At 38.4% G+C, this 19,296-nt stretch overlaps 2 protein-coding genes across 4 annotated transcripts in view; one reads left to right on the top strand and one right to left on the bottom strand.

Moving 5' to 3' along the window:
* The window catches only part of LOC139139883 (polypeptide N-acetylgalactosaminyltransferase 11-like), a 39,981-nt gene extending 37,289 nt beyond the window's left edge, over positions 1–2,692 (bottom strand). For 2 of the 3 annotated variants that reach the window (XR_011553892.1, XM_070708833.1), the window contains exon 1: positions 2,576–2,692. The gene's annotated coding sequence lies outside the window, so the exon portion shown is untranslated. Of the gene's footprint in view, positions 1–2,339 lie in introns of all 3 variants that reach the window. The other variant, XM_070708834.1, reaches the window with a different exon arrangement.
* Positions 2,693–9,316: 6,624 nt separating this feature from the next.
* Positions 9,317–17,359, top strand: LOC139139881 (uncharacterized). Its single transcript, XM_070708832.1, has 4 exons — positions 9,317–10,105; positions 12,273–12,548; positions 15,440–15,666; positions 16,083–17,359. Exons 1-4 carry the CDS (start codon positions 9,612–9,614, stop codon positions 16,772–16,774), a joined length of 1,689 nt encoding a protein of 562 aa, XP_070564933.1. The 5' UTR covers positions 9,317–9,611; the 3' UTR covers positions 16,775–17,359.
* Positions 17,360–19,296: the final 1,937 nt, after the last annotated feature.

Raw genomic sequence — 19,296 nt, 5'->3', positions numbered from 1 at the left:
TTGTGACTACATCCATTTATCATGAATATGCATCACAATGATCAATGTATTTTTACAAATTATATATTATTATTATTTAGTTTGACTCAAATGTTTGAATGAAGTTATTATGAATTGTCTGAATACATGGGTTTAATGGGTTGGTATTTGCCTGCAGCAGTAGGGCAATGGTCACCTTTCACAAAAGGTACATAAAACCATGTATTCAAGCAAAACCATTTCATGACATGCCTCTTACCAAACAAAAAATTTTTAAAACTTTCAAAAGGTTAATCACACCGGGGCAACTTATCAATTGACACTCACAATGGACATAAAAGGAAACCCTTGCTATATACAATGGCATTTGATTTTCATGGCAGGTTTGATGCCTATGCTATAACACACACTCATGATAAACATCATGTATTCTGTAACTTTGTACCAATAGCGCTGATCTCAATGACGTCACTGTTCTCTCTCATTAATATGCATAATAAACATTTGTCCGCATTTTCTGCATAAATGACGAAAATAAAACCTGCGAGTGTTAGAATGGCTATTTAGCATCACACTTATTTCGTATGAATTGATGACTGAGACTACTAGCTGCAACAGCAGCCACGCATACAACGACAAACTTTGTCCGAATTTCAGCTTATTTGTCCGAAAGTCGCGTGCGTGCAGCTATATTTAGTAACAAATCCAAAATCGCCATCAATGCTATTAAGAGTACCATTAATCTGCGATCCAATTATGATAATATTGAGATGACGATAACATTTCTGTCTGTAACTTGATAACTGACTTTAGCTTTGAGAAATCTTAGATTCCATGTAAACTGTATTCACTGATATCCGCTACTTTTTCCACTTCCTCTCGAGATGAATTCATGAAGTGAAAAAGTAAATGTTGACCTTTTCAGCATTTATAATATAATCTAAAATGCATCATTTCTGTAAACCTTTAAATATGTAATACCATTTTCAAATATTGTTATTTAATTTGCTCACTTCTGAATGTTTCACTGAAAAACGAAACTTTCTCCAAATTCGGAAGAAGTATTTCCAGCTGTTGGTTTCACAGGACTGGTAACCTTGGCAACATGTTCAATAGTTCGCAGAGCGAAAAAGCCTCACCAGATGTCTCCTGTCCATTCGACAAAACGCATTCCTGGTGACATGTCATTAAACATCCTTCAGCCCTAGTGATGACATCGTTTTAAGAAATACTTCACACAGACAAGCTACATGGAATTGGAGCAAGCTGCTGTTCTATTCAAATTTGAACTATGGTGAGATGTGGCAAAGTTATGACTATCTGGGAAACACAAACAACAAGAGCAGAGGTCACGGTGTCGGTTTTAATACCAAAATTGAGCAGATGTACTCCCACAGTGTCAATACTCTTGAGTTTCAATTGCCTGCATGGTTTCAGCTTGCACTCTGTCATGTCAGGTTGTCACCTTCAAAAGGTCACCTTCGGTTGTCTTTCCACTACCACACTCGAAATGACAACCTTCGTGCCAACCGTGTGACAACATAATAAACAGCAGTAGGTTAGCAAGTTGACAGTTTAGATTGTAAACTGTCTGGTAAAATACCCACATGTCAAGTCTGTCGTAGTCACACATCCATTTTTTTTATACTAACCAAGAATTCCCGTGGTCAATCGTGCGTACGACAGTTGTAGTTGTACTAAAGCTTACTTCAACTAGTACTTCGTCTCAGGATCCCGTAGGCATAGGGCCTGGGAGAAACATTTTACCAGTTCAATCCAATAAAATATCTTTCCGTTCCCTAAGGCAGATAATATTCGGCCAGGGGGCAAATTTATGTAATATGCACAGCATTCTTACCACAACGTATGTCGGTGTCTTCACCTATTTATTGGTTACTACGTACATTGTGCAACGAGGCATGGCTTCGGAGGCAGGGGCTGTCTCTAATCCGACCCCGCCAAAATTCTGAACGACCACTCGCATTTTGAAATATCTCTGAATTTCCCTCAAACACATATCCTTTGTAAAATACGAGATTAACATCATGATTGTGATATTGTGACGCTAGGATAATAAATACATGTTGAGGTCATGAAAATGTTAACGGGGGTGCGTGCGTAAATGCACGATTTTACTGTCATATCTCCGGCGTGTAACAGGAAATACGGCGGTCGATCTTCGAAACAACAACAAAGCAACGTGTACAACTGAAAGGGTTTGATTGTATTGGATGTTCCAATACCGGTTGACACCCCATTTTGACACTTCGGTCAATGCAATTACGAAACACAGTGATCGATACTCAGATACTTCAAACGTATGATCATGTCTTCCATAGATACTGTGATAGTTAACCCACCTGTGACTAAATCGTCGTATTTTATAGAGAAGTATTTGGGACTTCAATATGTTGGTACTATCAGTGCATCGGATGACCAGCAACGTCATCAACTCATGTCCAAAAAACCGGCCGGCGTCCAATCATTCACCTTCAACTTTATCGACAAGCACGCCCTTGGTTTCCGAATGTATTGGCCACTACATTCACAGAACGCCCTCTGAAGTAAATAACATATGTTAAAATCGTCCAGTTACCTTATTGTAAGTGAAAAGAGTCCTATGTACACACACCTAAGAATCGCATCGTAGATTTAGCCGCCATATTCTCCAGACTGTATACTATACTAATTATAGATGGGCGAAACCATTATAAGTCGTCCAATCCGGGCCGGCGGACCGGGATTTTTGTTTGGTCGTTTCGTAGCGTCGGTGTACTTATTGTCAAGTAACAGCATTCCATATACAGACGTTTTTAAATCATTCACAAGCATACCGTTACTTTTGTAAGTGCTAAAGGTGAAATTCCCCTGAGTTGCATTACACATATCCTGGGACTGATGCACCTTCACTGGACAATTCCATTTCCATTTTCCTAAATCAACATCAGTGTACATAGGCGGCCTGACAAAGGTACGAGGTGACGAACACTCTGATCGCTTTTATAAGCCAATGGATGACAAGCTTACGATCCACACCTTTTGCAAACCCAACGTTTTACCAAATATGGCACAAATATTACTTTCATGTAAAACACAGACGACAGAGAACCGAATATAATTATACCTCACGTATTTCTCCATATAGTCCATAACGTACAAGGATGCAATATTTATGACGTTAAAAAAATTGATAATAGCCTAAATATCGGTTGTGATGGTTGGGTTGAACTCATAGAATAACATCGATAAGGCGCTAACTGAGTTTACACGGAACAGGCTCTAATAAATAAGGATCTGAAGATAATTAAAGGGACAAAGTCGGCTGGTTTCATGTATTGTGTCTAAAATCGGGGTTGAATATATGCATGGTCACCCATTCAGTATTTGTCAACATGTCAAACAATATAGGCCTAAATAATGTCTCGTATCAAACTAAATTCGTGAAAAATGGCTGACTTTGTCCCTTTAATAGGGCTATTGGATGAAAAATACTGACCCTCCCCTGATTGCTTTTGCAAGAAATGCTGAAGTCTCCCCTTCTCTACCAAATAATTTGCATTTATATAAGGGACGCCCGGTAGTCTTATTTCCACTCTCCCGTAGGAATACCAATTTGCCGATTATTTTCCTTGTAAACAGTCTGCACATTGTCGACAAAGCAATTTACATCAATTGCAACGTGTCAATTGAAGAGTAGCTGACTAAAAGTATAAGCTTATGACGAATTGACAAACCAACATTTAGGTACTGCAATATTGTATAAGGAGTGAGAAAGAACTTATGATAACTGAAATACTAAATAACATAAACATTACAAAATGTGGTTCTCCCTTTAAACCAAGAAAACTATTGAAGGAATATATATATTTTACATCTAGCGATCAACTTTAGTGTTACATGACTGATGGAGGTGGTGGTGGCGAGGAGGAGTAGGAGGAGGGGATAAAGAGTGAAGAGGAAGGAGAAACAAGAGGAGGGCAAGAGGAGAGGGGAGGAGGATTGTGATGATGATAGGACGTTAATGACAGTGGTAACTTCCAGCAGTGATGATGCTGCTGAAGATGATGGAAATTGTGATGTTTACGGCAGAGCAAGCAGTGTTACCCTCTGTACCTTGTTTAGGTCTGATTCAGACTGATTCAAGACTTTCACTACAATATGTCTTTTTCATTATTTTCCTATTATTTTCATTTTATATTCCTTCCCGAACTGTGGTATGAAAAAAATTAACCGTCCCTGTTTGTCCCAGACCTTCCCTGTTCATGTTAATTCTGCCCAGGTCCTAACTTTATTACTGATACCTAACGTTTCAGCACAGTCAGCAAGAAACGCTGTTACTTCTGACTACATCCATGCTTCTGATACGCCAGGGCGATCACTTGTCAAGCGCATGCCCGGTATGGCACGGTTGACGTGACGCACATCCGTGGAATTATAAACTATGACGTTTGATGCTGTCGTGTAAATCAAAACCATATTTACTATAACAGATCTATACATTTCATAATCATAATATCATAATTGTAAGAAAATTGACATTTCTGACAACAGACATTCAAAAGTCAGTAGGCATAATAGGCCAACTCAGGCTGGTGATTGCAGTCTTGTATAACAAATACAGTACAAATCACTTGTATCCACATTATTTTACCGGCATGGACCGCTGACTGTAGTTACCTGCTTCAGGTGCTGATTTACAAGTTACACACAAACCAATAACAGGTTTATACTGTGAGTTGGCGCAAATGAAATACTGAAATATGTGTTTTAGCTCCTACCATCGAGGCGGTACACCCACAAATATATATCTGACGATCGTTTATGTCTTGAGTATTCAATGTGCATCATATAACGGCACAGCTATTAATCTCTCGAACCTACATTCTTGTTACATTGAAATCGAAAGTCTGTACCAAGGGAAAATTATCTGTGCTATCCGCATACATTTCCCTGCAGTCTAAACCAGTCTTTAACTACCACGTCGCTGCACCACGTTTGGAAGTTCAACGTAGATGGAATTCCGCGTTGAGACCAATTCTTTCATGCCACGTCATCACTGTCAAATTTGACAACTTCAACGTCGATGAACTGATAAAAAGTGATAAACTTTGAACACAGAGGGCGTTGTCGATATTTGCTCAGGATGAAGAAGGCACATACCGGTAAAAACAGAGAAAACGTATAGAGTATCGGTGATGAAGCAAAGTATGAAGAAAGCGTCTCTACTAATCTCTCTTTTCATCTGAAATAAATTTTTTAAAAAAATGAAGTGTCCCTGAGATGCAGAGCCAAATCTCATTTTCTTCGATAAGCTTCTTTTCTTCTCTACTTCAAATAAATTTTATGATTTGTCATCGTTTCAGTGTTGTCATGGCGGAAACCAGTCTCAGCAAATATCCTTTGATGTCAATTTAAGTTAAGTGCAACAATAATGACTCTCTATGATGTTAACTAGGATATTTTCATTTGTGATTCACGTTCTAAGTTGTGGCAGTGTTTTTGAAAAGTCTGAAATCTCCAGGAGCAGAGTGGTATGATTGTTCTCCATCGACTGAGCTCTACTTTCGCAGAACTATCAACGCTACACCTACACAAACCTCGCCATATCTTATCTTCCATTGACAGACTAGAGATTCTCACAAACTCGAAAGTGACACTCTTCTATGGATAATATTTTTTCGTTCATTCAGTAATGAAACAAAATTTCTTGTCATACCTGTTGTTGAGAAGTGACAATGCAAATTTTGCATGAGCACATGGTAATGATTTCCAGGCCGCAATTTCAGCAAGGTAAGGTGTGAATTCGTCGATGTAAAAATTGGCACTTTTTCTCTGGGAAACAACTCGCTAGTTACAGAATTCAGAAATTAAGGTAAAATATGCCTCGATGACAGATATTCAGACAATACACTGTTTGGTCTACCACTTGTTTTGGATCTTTTTGAAGCTTATGGGATAAATAGTTTTCACCGGCTAATCGAAAGTAAAATTTTTACCCATAGAGTTACCACAGGGATGGCGGCCATCTTGAATTTCAAGGTTGGGTGTAAAAATATTGGGTAATTTGTTTCTCTAGTACCAACTTTTGCTCGATAACCCCTGATTTTCATTCTTTATTTCGAAAGGGAATGGTTTGAAGATTTCTTACAGGAAGTTCTAGCAAAAGTTTAAGACTTTCAATTCGAGGCGCGAAATACCTTAATCGTTTAAATGTTCACTCAAACCATTAGTCTAGTATTTCGACTCCGTATGGAGTATGGACGAAGGCCAAAAAAAACGGAGTCGAGACACAAGACTATCAAACCATAACTCCTTGATCGAGGATTTATTTACAAAGTTATTCTTTAATCTAGGATTTATTCCCAAAGCTGAGCAATCTACCGCCTGGAATGCAATAACAGTGGATATCGCTGACAACAGTCTAGTGAAAATGTTGGGTTGTTAGGAAATAGACAAATGAAATCATTACAGAAGTTACGCTGTATAGATATGAAGATTTGGTTTCAAAATGTGACACTCTGTAACAGTTACACATATGCGCGACAGTTTTCTGCAGGTTTGCTACTTTACTGTATTACGATTGCCCTTGACACGTTACGAACGAGATGAGAATATTTGTGTCTCTAAGATAGGATATGGCGAACCATCCACGATGCTGTAGGCCAGAACGACAAATTATCCGCTCACATTAAAGAAAAGATAATTCACGAAAGTTGGCAGATGAGTGTATAATGACTCATATGCTAATTAACCAAGAAAAATATAGCCCCTTATATGTTTCGCATTTGTTAAATAAGTTCGCACATCGAAATAAAGCACACGGAAACAGAAAAGGTGATCAAACAACAAACAACGCAAGTGTGCTCCGTAAAACGGAATCCATATGATGTCCAGAGCATTCACCATGGGCAGTCAACTACGTGGTTAGATGCGATTGAAACTATTGTCAAGTAATAACTGTTGTCAATATGTTGTCAATTTCCCTGAGTTAGCTCTCAAATTTGAAATTCAAACAAGAAATTAACCCGAAGGAATAAAGGTCTTCCCTATATGTAAAAATATATTAAGGTGCGAATTGTCAGCATGCTCAGTTTACTCTGGCTTTGCAAGGACTCTTGCCAAGACTGTCTTTTACACAATTTACAGAACTCCCGGCAGTGCCTTGACAATATATATATATATATATATATATATATATATATATATATATATATATATATATATATATATATATATATATATTTATATGTATGTGTACATTACATTTAATACAGAACGCAAACGTAACGATACTTAAAAAGTCTGCAGACAAATTGACAGAGGTTGTTTCGGCATGTTGGTAGAGAGACAGCTTGTCGAAGAGTTATGATTCATTGTCTGATTTCTAAATTCTGTTAATTTGCCGTTGAATAGCTGACTCATTGGTGATAATGTTGCTGGAGTGCAGAATTGTAGTTATTAACTGTTTACAAATGAAGATGATACTACCCACTGACACGTAAGAATAAACCTTCTTCGCCCGAAGAACAACCAGTGATTATCATTTGATTTTCAAATAATAAGATGGTGGACACTTAATTTTCTCAGTAGGTTTCAGAATCGAAAGATTCTGAGCGCTCCAAAAATCTGATTCAATAGAGCAATCAGCCTCGAAGTATATTTTGTAACCAAGTCATCTCTCTATACGTATTCTGAAAAATGCCTCTAATTGCCGTTGCATTGAAATATGTTTGACTACTTCACATGTACAAGTTTGGTCACCCTATAGTCATAATATGTGATGAATGTATTCCGTTTATAAAACCAAGCAAGGTGGCTGAATGGGTTCAAACCGAGAGGGCGTTTATTTCTGCTGACGATGATATCACCAGTCTTTTAAACTTCACTTTAGTGCCAGCGATCGTGGGATGCGCCGCGTGAGATCCTCGGGTGCCGCAGTTTTGAGTGTTTGAAACAGTCTTGCGATTTATGAGTAAAGTATCGGAATGACATTGTTGAATACAGACAGTCAGAAACCCGGCAGTGCGCTGTAGGAGAACTGACCAAGCGTTTTGCGATATGAAAATGGGAAATTCAGTTTGTTTGAAGTTTGTGGTTAATAGGTCAATCAGATTTAAAAGGCATACAATTTTTTGTTCTTAATTTACAGAAGTATAAAGCGAAGACGTATTTACTGTTAATGATCAGAGTTTAGCGATTGGTTGTGAGCTGTGTGACAGGCAACGACAATAAGAAATGTGAAATGGCAGGAAAGTGGCGACAAATGGAGTTGAAGCGTGCATCGGTGCCACCTATGCGCCGACCAAATTAAATTATTTTGAATTCAGCTTTGCCTAATTCAATTGAGATTTAACTATGCATCAATCAAAATGCAAAACAGACCGCACAACAAATGCCCTTTCATCGGCTTACAAAATGAATATATTGCAATGAGTGTCGCTCACCGTTCATTGATATCACTACATGCGCGTTTAACATAGGCAAGGCTTTACCGTACATTCGAGAAGTTTTTAGGTAATATTTTTGGTAATTTTTGTTGCAATGGAAAGATTCCAATAATACGACCCGAAAAAAAAGTGTTAAATATGATAAATTTTTAATATGTTCACTTCTCATAAAGGCAAAATTACTTTAAGATATTTGTAAAGAATATGTCGATCAAAGTTGGTCATGTCAGCAACATGGCTACTTCAATTTCCGCAGTTTTAACGTCAGGAAGAATAAGTGAAAGTACCAACACAATTGGTACATAGGGAGGGAGCTATAAGGTGCATTGATTGCACTCAATATAATAGATGCACATAATTTTGTCCACTCAATCTTTATTTTAAGGCTGAGCATCTTTCAAGTTTTGAAAGCACCTTTAGATATAAGTACTGTACCTTTTTCTTTGGTTTCCATGGTTTATCTATATATATATACGTGCCGACTTACAACCTTTTTTTAACCTTATTTCAATAAATAATCAATTTAAGTTTTTCCGTGACACTTTGAACGTACTGGAATCGGAAGATGCTGTGATACAGCCGTTGGCAACAGAAAGCCAATGAACATACGCTCAGTTCTACTCTGTTCATTCCAGCAAAACGTGTAATTTCGATATGAAAGTTAATACTGGATGAATTGGGAAATCTGCTTTGCCCTTGGCCACTATCTATTTCTGTCAGAAATTGATACCTGTTTTAACATTCTCACAGAGTCATCTGTCAAATGAACTGTCTGTATTTCCATCTGACAGCTACCACGCAGAGTAAATCTGATGGCCTGAATAGTAGAAACCTGGGTGGCGCTTTGGGATTCGCGAATTAGAATTTTGCGTGAGAATCTGAAGAATTGGAAAATGAGGACTGGTTAAGAAAGAGAAAGGTCACAGGACCGCTTTAGTGTAGCCCTTGTTGCATTTTGTAAGCATTTATTGTAATTGCAAAATTGCGCGAAGCGAAGCGAGGTCATCTCTCATTCATTGGATAAGCCGCCACCTATGACATAAAGACGCAAATAGGGGCTTTGGTGAATTCTGAACATTTCGCTCTCATGTGAGAGACGTACACCAGATCCGCTGTCGAACCGAAAACAAACATGTTGTAAAAGACGCAGTCGTTTTGTCTTGAGTTTGGCTAGTTTCAGTCAGAATGGAGCTACTGTGGTGGACATACTTTATCACACTGGGGATACTTTTGATCGGAATACGTGGGGACACCATGGATAGCTACATTGAAGCCCATCAAACTGTCCTTACCAATTACATAGAAGACGTGTTGAGGTGTAAACATTGTCCTGGTCTCGCTCTGGCAGTGGTCAAAGATGGTGAAATTGTTATGAAAAGTGGTTACGGACAAAGACATCTAGAGACGAGCGATCTTGTGGACGCTAAAACACTGTTTCCGATTGGATCTCTTACCAAGGTTTTCACTGCAATGACTTTGGCGCAAGTTATAAAAGACACGCCAGGCATTGATTGGGATACCCCAGTAAAGAGTATCCTTGGCGACTGTTTCCGTCTCCCAGGCGATTTCAGGACCAGTGAGGTGTGTCTGAGGGATATATTGGCACACAAAGTTGGTTTATACGAGAATTTTCTTCTCATGGTTATGAATACAAACATATCGAGAGAGGAGCTAACCAGGTAGGTCAAGGCTATCTATGTAAACAGCAATGTGGTGATATAATAGCTTGCACTCCTTTAAATTCGAAGTCTTAAGATTCCACGAAGCAATGGCTTGGTGTAACACAGAGAGAGAGAGAGAGAGAGAGAGAGAGAGAGAGAGAGAGAGAGAGATTCTCGTATTTGAACATTGAAGTGATCACACTGTACATGTTTGCAGTAGTACGAGGAGATTTCATACACAACACACAGCCTTGTACGGCTGCGATATTCATCGGATAGAGCGCCTATAGACACTAATGGATCACAAGGTATTCAAGAATGCCGAAAGAACTTTAAACTCGTTTCTTTTGGAACAGTGGTTTACCGGCATAGGTTAATTGCTATCGCCTGTACCGTGAGATACACGATTTCCCTCATACAAAAGTTTCGTTGTAGGAGGAGCAGCTCAAGCCAGCTATAATTTGATTGGACGCAAAGAAATCATATCAGAATACAAGCGTTATCAAATAACTATAATGACTATAGTTACTTGCACTATAAATCAGATTTGGGTCATTAATGCCCAATACATTTGAACCCCCCATCTATATATAGCGTTTTTGTTTCATAAAGAATTTTCCAACACTTACTAGCATTTGTCCTGATTTGTCAGTACGTGCTGTGTCAAATTAGATCCTCGGGAACTATTGAAAAGTTAAATTCGACATGTCGTGCACGTACGAGGGTGCGAACCGATGCACATTTATCTGTCTGTACATAATTGTCTGTAAGGGCATTGACGGTGTGTCAGAGTGTATTTACGTTTTCTTTTCTGTTAAAAGTGGCTGACAAAAATATTCAGAAGTAGTACTAGGGCCGAGTGTTACAATTGAACAGCTGAAGGCAAGACTGCAATGCCCTTAAAGTTTTATATGCTTCCATGATTGGCTGTTTTTGAATTTCTTCGACGAATGACTATATTGCGTGTACGATGACGTCATGGAATTCAATCAGATCATCATGATCATATATAGGGCTAGTCACTGCATTCTTCGAGCACTTATGCAGACAAATCTGAACTTAAGAGGAGCAAATCTGAACTTAAGAGAAAGTAGCACCACTACCCATGATGCTCACTTGCATAAACTTTTGATATGTCGGTCGATTTACGGAATATACCAGTAAAACCCTTGGCGAGGCACGCAGTATAGATTTTATCTTTCGATTACTTTTCCGGTGACATCTCCTGGTACGTCCGGTGAGAAGAACGTGACTGTCAGCACATAAATATTGTTAATGTTGGCACGAAATGATAAGCACTGTGAATTATCGGAGTGTGATAAAAGGTTAGAACCCCCTTGTGATAACCCCCTCCCCGCAACCCACCCTACCCAAAGTTAGCATTCAACCATCCCTATCTTGAGAGATGGCGCCATTCCGAATTCAAAGACGTGAAACTCATCCTGTGTCATTCTTGTATGAGTCTTTAAATGAATTTCAATTTGCAATTTTTAGCGGGCTATCTGTACAGTAGATTTGCTATAAGTCTAATTCAATGGCAGGTGAAACAATTTCTCAAGGATCTATGGTGAAACACACAAATACTGCCTTTCGAAGAGTACAACATTGATGTCATGACGGATTTATGTCCCTGGACATGTCGTAAAGTCAGTTTTCTTGTGTAACATACAATGTCACCATCCATACCGATATTGCAGTGGCCTTTGTTACTTCTGTCAAGTTATATCTATAGATGTAGCACAGGTTTCTCTTATCGTGATTCCTCCTGCCATTGAGAGAAGGCATGGAGAACGGTTCAGAGCGACGAATAGCAAAGTTTCGTTGTACGTCTTTTGCTGTTTGGACTGATTTAAAATCTTATGAACCTTTTGTGATCTTCGGTACTTCCATAAAAACGGCATTGGATATTTTACTATGTAAATGAATCATAGTTGTGATTTGTGAGCTCCTCTGAATTTTATTTTTTGTCAGGTGAAAATTCTGACGATCTTCTCTTTTCCCGACTAGCTTTCACTATGCTCAGATCGTTTTTCATGACCTATGAAGTATAAAAACCGTTGGTAAGGATAAAATGCATGCTGCCGTTACGTTATCTGAACGTTTTCTGACTAAGGAATGAGTAAAATGACGAGTCTTGGTAGCTAGCCTAAGTGATATCACCACTTGATGTATGTTAAAATTTCAGATATTTGCAATATGCTGACGTCAGATACCCATTCCGTACCAAGTTTTACTACAACAACGCCATGTTTACCCTTGCCGGACACATTGCCGAAGTTTTAACCGACAAACCTTATGAGCAACTGGTCAAGGAGAAAGTTTTCGACACTATTGGTATGGAATCTTCTGCTTTCGCCGCGGATGTACACAATATGCCAAGCCGATTTACAAACTTTGCCACATCCTACCTGAGAAATGGTAACTCAAACAGTTACACTGCTTTGGATAAAGAACTATTTCAGTAAGCGTTATTACTTTTCATTCTTTTGTCCGTAGATTTGAAAAAATGAATAGTACGTTTCCCGTGAGAGGATAATTTGTCTCGTATACGTAGCTACTTATTATGAACAACATTTAAAAAAATCGTTTATATATATATATATATATATATATATATATATATATATATATATATATATATATATATATATATATATATATATATATATACACACATTCACACCAGGCAGTGCGTATTTGCATAACTATTGTTTATTTAATCAAATACGCACAGCCTGGCGTGAACGTAAATGGACAATGGCATACCCATCGGAAGATGCCATATAACGTGAAAAAAGCGCCGAGCTTGGCGCTTTTTTCCCCGTGATTCAAAATACACTAACTTGATGAAGCCCTAAACTGTAACTTCCGCCACTATTTTTGTCCGATTTTGTAAAAAAATGCGCGATATATAAATGGCGAAAATGGCTTTTCCGGAATAAGTGACCCCGACCAACACATGTCTTAACTGAATTAACACTGACATCATCATTATTTTGTTATTAAAGTAATTTTTGTTTTTGTTCAGAACGCTCTGCTTCCACACAAAGGACTTGAATCCGTGGATTATCAGGCCAACCGAATTTGAATGTCGAAATCGAAGAAGGAATTCTGAAATATCGTCATATTTCTTTCTGTGATTGTCGTTTTAGAGTTAGCATTTCCAACATCGGATTTTACATGTAACGCCGTGCATTATGCGGCCAGCTTATATATGATGATGATATTAGAGAACGAAACGCGTATTAGCTCGAAATCCAGCACATATGCAATGTTCGCACGAAACAAGTGAGAAGATGTAAAGACCATCGCTTTGCAATATGCTAGGAATAAATCGAATATCGAAATTTGGTGTAGAACAGGAAGTTAATTCGTTTGTCATTGTTTCATTTGTAAAGGCGGAGCCTCCTTTTAAAAGGGCGCGAAGCCGTGGTTGTGTTCACTGTGTAAGTGGACACCAAATAGGCAACACGCGGGCACATGCTCCAGAAACTGCCACTTTTTAGTTTTTTCCGGCCACAACAGGGCAGAAAACTGCCAATCAGTAGCGCGAAGCTGCTGCCGATCGAACTCTGTGGTTATATTCAAATTCTAACGTGACTGGAAGATGATTTGTTGGAAATTCGAGCGTTGGTGTTAAGGAATCAATGACCATTGGCGGTTTGAACGGACTGTCAATCAAACGCTAACCTTGTATAAACTCTGTTTGCAGGATTAGCAAAAGAAGCCAAAAGGTTGAGATCAGTTTGTGTAATTAATGGTATAGAAATCAAACATCATACTGGCCAAGTGTTTGACTGGGAGGAAAACTCCACTAATGCGAGAACCTGGGATTGAAAATTGCGGCTTTAATGTTGACCTTGACCTGGCGTCGCAAGTCGGACGGCTATGCCAAACATAATAAGTTTCACTTTAAATGAAAGTTTCAGTAAGGCATATTTAATTACAAACCAGTTACTCTGCTTTGTTTCCGAAACAGACGGCACATGGTCACCATGCTCCCCCCCCCCCATCCCAATAGAGCTGTTATTGAGTTGCGTTTGCCATAGTGGCCAAAGTTTCAGGGTAACTACTTTTCGGCTAGATGCGTTCCTTATTCAGAATAAAATAATTGACGGGGGTTTGAAAACACGTAATTAATTTGCTGTTCACTACAGCTCGATATCTTTTCATACTTTCTTTTTTCACTTTTCCCGGGATCAACTTGAAGAAGTGCCTTTATGTAACTATCATCGACTGACAGCTGTTCTAGATCCATAGCTGTCATTGTGGCAGACTTTCAGATCAGCCTCAGGCTGAGTTAACAGCGGCTCAGCATAGACACTAACTTTGCAGTTTTATCAGAAAGTATCACAAGGGCAGGAAGGAGCGCGCCTTTTACAGGTAGACACCAGCTATTGAGGAAACCGTTGACAGTATAGGCGCGGATGGATGTTTTGTCTAAAATGTATCAGTCTCAGTGAGACGGGATTATCACTAAAAATGTAACATTGTCGGGTCCAAACCAATATCGAAAATCGCATATCCGAAATAAGTGGCAGTGTATCAAATTGCAATATTCGATTTTGTTTCACGCATAAGACAGAACACGTCGCTAAAGAGCAACTACTTCATGCGCAATATTGCTAGTCAACACTCGTAAACATCAATTTAAAGCCGATTCCACACAAATGTTTTTCTCTTTCAAAACTAGAAAGATGCCTGGCCGCCAAATGTATCGCGCACCTCGCGCAATTTAAAGTTTCGAATTCGTTCACAAAGTCGCAGCGGTTTATGTAAAATTAGCTTGTAAACGTCATTTTCTTGGGTCTGAAATCTGTGACAAAATGCAATTTAGACATAATTTATCATGTCTTTCTCTGATTTCCACATCGAAATATGGTTGGCCTAATAATGCCACGGATTCCACACAAAGGACTTGCCTTTGAAAAAGTCACCAGTCATTTATTGAATGATTAAGAAATCTTGACTCCAGCTAGTAACTTTGCAGTGTCTCCATGTAATTTCCTCGACAATTTTGAGTATTTGCACGTTTACATTGAATATGTTTCTATAATAAGCATTCTGATTACATGTATGGTACATCATCATTCTGTTGATAGTTTTTATGATGCATTTAATGGAGATGACAACTGCACTATTTTCTAAGAACGAGTCCATTTGAAAGAGACTTTGTCAATAATTGCGTGTCTTTGTATAACTAAGGTCAGATTCCCCGCTGTTCAACAAATTCATCAAAATAGATACTGGAGTTGCAGTATTGCTGAAAATAACCACTAATTGTACGCAATAGCATGACCTTGATGGAATCCCAGGTGTGTTCAGTGTATCACTATGCTCATTTGTCTGCAGAATAGTACGTCTTCACTCTCCTGCCGGGGGTATTGTCTCCAACGCCGATGATATGGCCAAATGGATGCGTTCCTTTCTACAGCTTACGGGTACAGTGAGTCCGTTCACGGACATCGTAGCGCCTCAGTTTATTCTGAATGGATATACCAAACAAACCAAGGCTGATTTCCCTGTGGATGACATTGAAACGGACTACGCCATGGGTTTAAAGAATGGAATGTATAGAGGTTTGTTTTGAATTACAGCATTTACCATGTCGTTGCTTAAGATTTGCATCAAATTACTATCAACTATTTCCCATTTTATTTGTAGGTCAAGTCAAATCCTATGCAGCCAACTGTCTTTGTTTTTAAAGTACAGTCGCCAAATGGCCTCAGAAATGACATTTCTTACCCGACCCCACCCCCAAAAAGTTGAAAATATACAAATAATATGGATGAACACATTTCATGACCATCGAATCGTGTATTCTTGTAAACTTTAGGGTTGAAGACGTGATCAGCCAGAATATGAGTATAGAGCCTAGGGGCGCCAAGAATAATTCAAGTTCACTTGTGCAATACGACACTGTCAGGACTCTAATTTAGGTCACGGCATTGTTTGAAATGTAAAATAAAGCGGTTCTCAATGTCATTTATTGCAGGATATTCTAGACTTTCTCATTCAGGGTGGTTTGCTGGTTTTAATTCTCTGTTGTGGTTGTTCCCAACAAAGTCGATCGGTGTCTTCAGTGCTGTCAACGGACCGTATACTCATGAAGCTGACAGCGCCCTCAAACGAATCCACACTTACATCGCTGATCTTCTCCTCAAGCAGGAGCCATGGCTGAACTCCTCCACAGCTTGCAGTTTCCCGTCGCCATGGAAACCGATCGCAAATGATGCATCGGAGAGTCGACTATATCCGCCTGCGATTATGCCCTTATCGGACTCGAACACTCTCCGGGAATATGAAGGCAGTTACATACATCATGCGTACGGAAAACTAACCATTAAAATAAACTCTACCGATGGAAAACTTCATTTCCAATACGGCAATTTAGGGAGGGGATTCCTGACCGCGGTTGACCTTGAAGATACTTTCAGTATGACAGTGAACACTGTCATTTGGTATTTGGCATCGGGAGTCAAAGTGAAGTTCATGAGAACTGCAACTGGACAAGTTAACGAAGTACTGTTTCCGTTTGAAACTAGTTACACGACATCACCTAAATTTCAGCGAGATCTTGTGGGTCCGTTACACGATTCTTGTAATGCAAATGCCCCTGACTGCAAAGCTGTTTCTTGTTGGTTGTTCTGTGTCATTTCCTTGAGCATGCTAATTCAATTTACTTAAAAGCTATGCTCTCTCGTTGCGCCCTCTATCTTTAAGTTACAACTTTTTATAGGGAATCCAAAGAGCTGGAGGAGCGAACAGAGAAGGAGGCTTTAGAGCCAAAGGCGAGTTGTGAAATTCCCTTAATTTTTTTCATGGGCTCTGAACCATTCTTGTCATATATTTTAATCATGGTAATTGCATTTTTTTCACGTTTCATGTCAAAATTAATAACAACTTGCCAAAATTTGCCTCGAGTTTGATGTCTTTGCGAATAGCTTTTAACCTTTCAGCACACCCCTGTATTGGACACTGTAGATGTGTTTAGGCAATTTCTCGATCTGTTAATCAAACACGAACATACTTCGTGTGAGTTAAATTTGTATTTGATGTTATCTTGCAATAAAAAAGAGCTAAATAGGATAGATAAACTGCTGCCTGACTACCCTCCAGGTCTTTAAATATTCAGTTTTACACCGAGAAAATAATTTCATTAACCAATTCCGTGAATTGTAATTGTGACCATCAGGCGCCCCCAAGAAAGTGTAAAGTACTCATGAAATTTCTTATATGATTAAATGTACATGAACGATTGTTGAAACTAAATTATATTCGATGTCGTTTACTATCAGCTTAGTCTATGTGATTGTTGTACAAATTATAATTTTTCCATGTGTCTTTCCTTTACGAAATAGTTATTCATCCGTAAACAAATTAACGTGCATGGCGGAGTCCTCAACACTATTACTGTTTTAATATTCATTTCCGGATTGTACAAGGATCGATCGAAAGCTGCATCATCGATGCGTGGGTTGCAACTGTCTAATTAAGTAGGAACCTGAGTTACAAAATCCAGTGAATGGCCTTCATGGCGCGCTATGATTAAGCGGTATTAATCTATTATTGATACAGTTATGCTATCGTTTTAACAATCTAGTTTTTTGAGACGCGCTTTGTTACTTAGCTCATAGACCTAAAAACTTAGCTCGTGTTTGATTGCAACGCCAAGCGTGTCTCCATTGGAGCCCACAGAACATGCGCGTGAAAGAGACGAAGCAAAAGAAGGCGCGTTTTAGCGCAGTCAAAATTTATAATAACTGCTAGCTACGACTAAATCTAGCGCTCAAACTTTAGGGCAACTCCTACATAAAACATCGATATTGAACAGATTGTAATGTGAAGAGAAATTTTATATATACGACTGATGCCATTCGATTGGGGCAAACCTTAAATTATAGAAATAAAGCATTCTCTTTGGCACCACAAACTTGCGTGGGTGAAGACAGATTTTTACAAGGTACTTATCAATTTATTAGCTTGTCACTTGAAATACCGCATCTAGCCCCAAAGTCCATTTAATGTAGCATTTAACATGACATAGCGTCGGCGGTTGGATTATCAGCATTATGACAAAATACCAGTTTTAAGTAACGACGACCGACACACTGATCAGCAGTGTATGTAGGATGTGTGTTTATGTAGATTTTCTATGTGACTTTTATTTATTCAGGAGTAACTTTCGTCGGTCAAGAAGAGAAATCGTGTCCTTCCTGACACAGGTCAAGAAATATTCCATCAAGCTTGTCTATCCTTATTAGGAAGATTTAAAGGAACGCTGTGAAATGGATGACACAGTTAACATTTCGTGGCTTGGCTATGTCACAACTTTGAAACTATTAAATTATTCATTTTCTGTGAAAACAAATTAATATAAGGTGGAATGACCATTTTAGTCTGAAGATGGAGGCAGAGATATTAAAGTATAATAAAAGGGCGTGCCATTAGTTTTGATTGCGAATATTATTAAGCAAGTTTGTAGGACTTGTTTCAAGTCTAGTGTATTTGTAATCACTTGCGTGAAAAGGTTTTTGAGTGTGCTGAACCATAGACAGTAGAGAAACTGCTTCTCTACTGCCTATGGGTGAACGAAATACTTGATAGTTATACATTCCGGTATCAGATACATGTAAAACTTTGTATCACGTTCAGCCTTACTCTGTGCAGACTCCATACTGTCTGCGCTCACGAAACTGGAATGGTTTTGCGTGCGTGAATTGCAAAGATGTACAAGACGTCATTTTTATTCACCCACTTGAACCAAATATATATATATATATATATATATATATATATATATATATATATATATATATATATATATATATATATATACGTATGTATGTATATATGTATGTATATATGTATGTATATGTGTATATATATATATATATATATATATATATATATATATATATATATATATATATATACTTACAAATAACTCTTGCCCAACCATTTGTACCTTCCAAGGGATAAAGCGAAACGAAAGGTGCAATCACATCATCAAAGTCATTTTGCATCGCAAACTGAGTTCCGTACATGTACAGTAGTAGAAGAGGTCTGATATTTTGATGAGATGATCTAGTAAATTGGTTTTCATGCCCGACTCGTAATACGGTAGATTACTGCTCGTATTTACTATGTCTTGCAAAAAGTCATGCCATTTCATGAAAATGGGGAAATGTACGTTGAAGCGATGAATA

The sequence above is a fragment of the Ptychodera flava genome, chromosome 9 (genome assembly GCF_041260155.1).
Source record: "Ptychodera flava strain L36383 chromosome 9, AS_Pfla_20210202, whole genome shotgun sequence".
NCBI lineage: Eukaryota > Metazoa > Hemichordata > Enteropneusta > Ptychoderidae > Ptychodera > Ptychodera flava.
The sequence above is the reverse complement of the archived record's forward strand: the minus strand, read 5'-3'. Positions and strand labels throughout refer to the sequence as shown.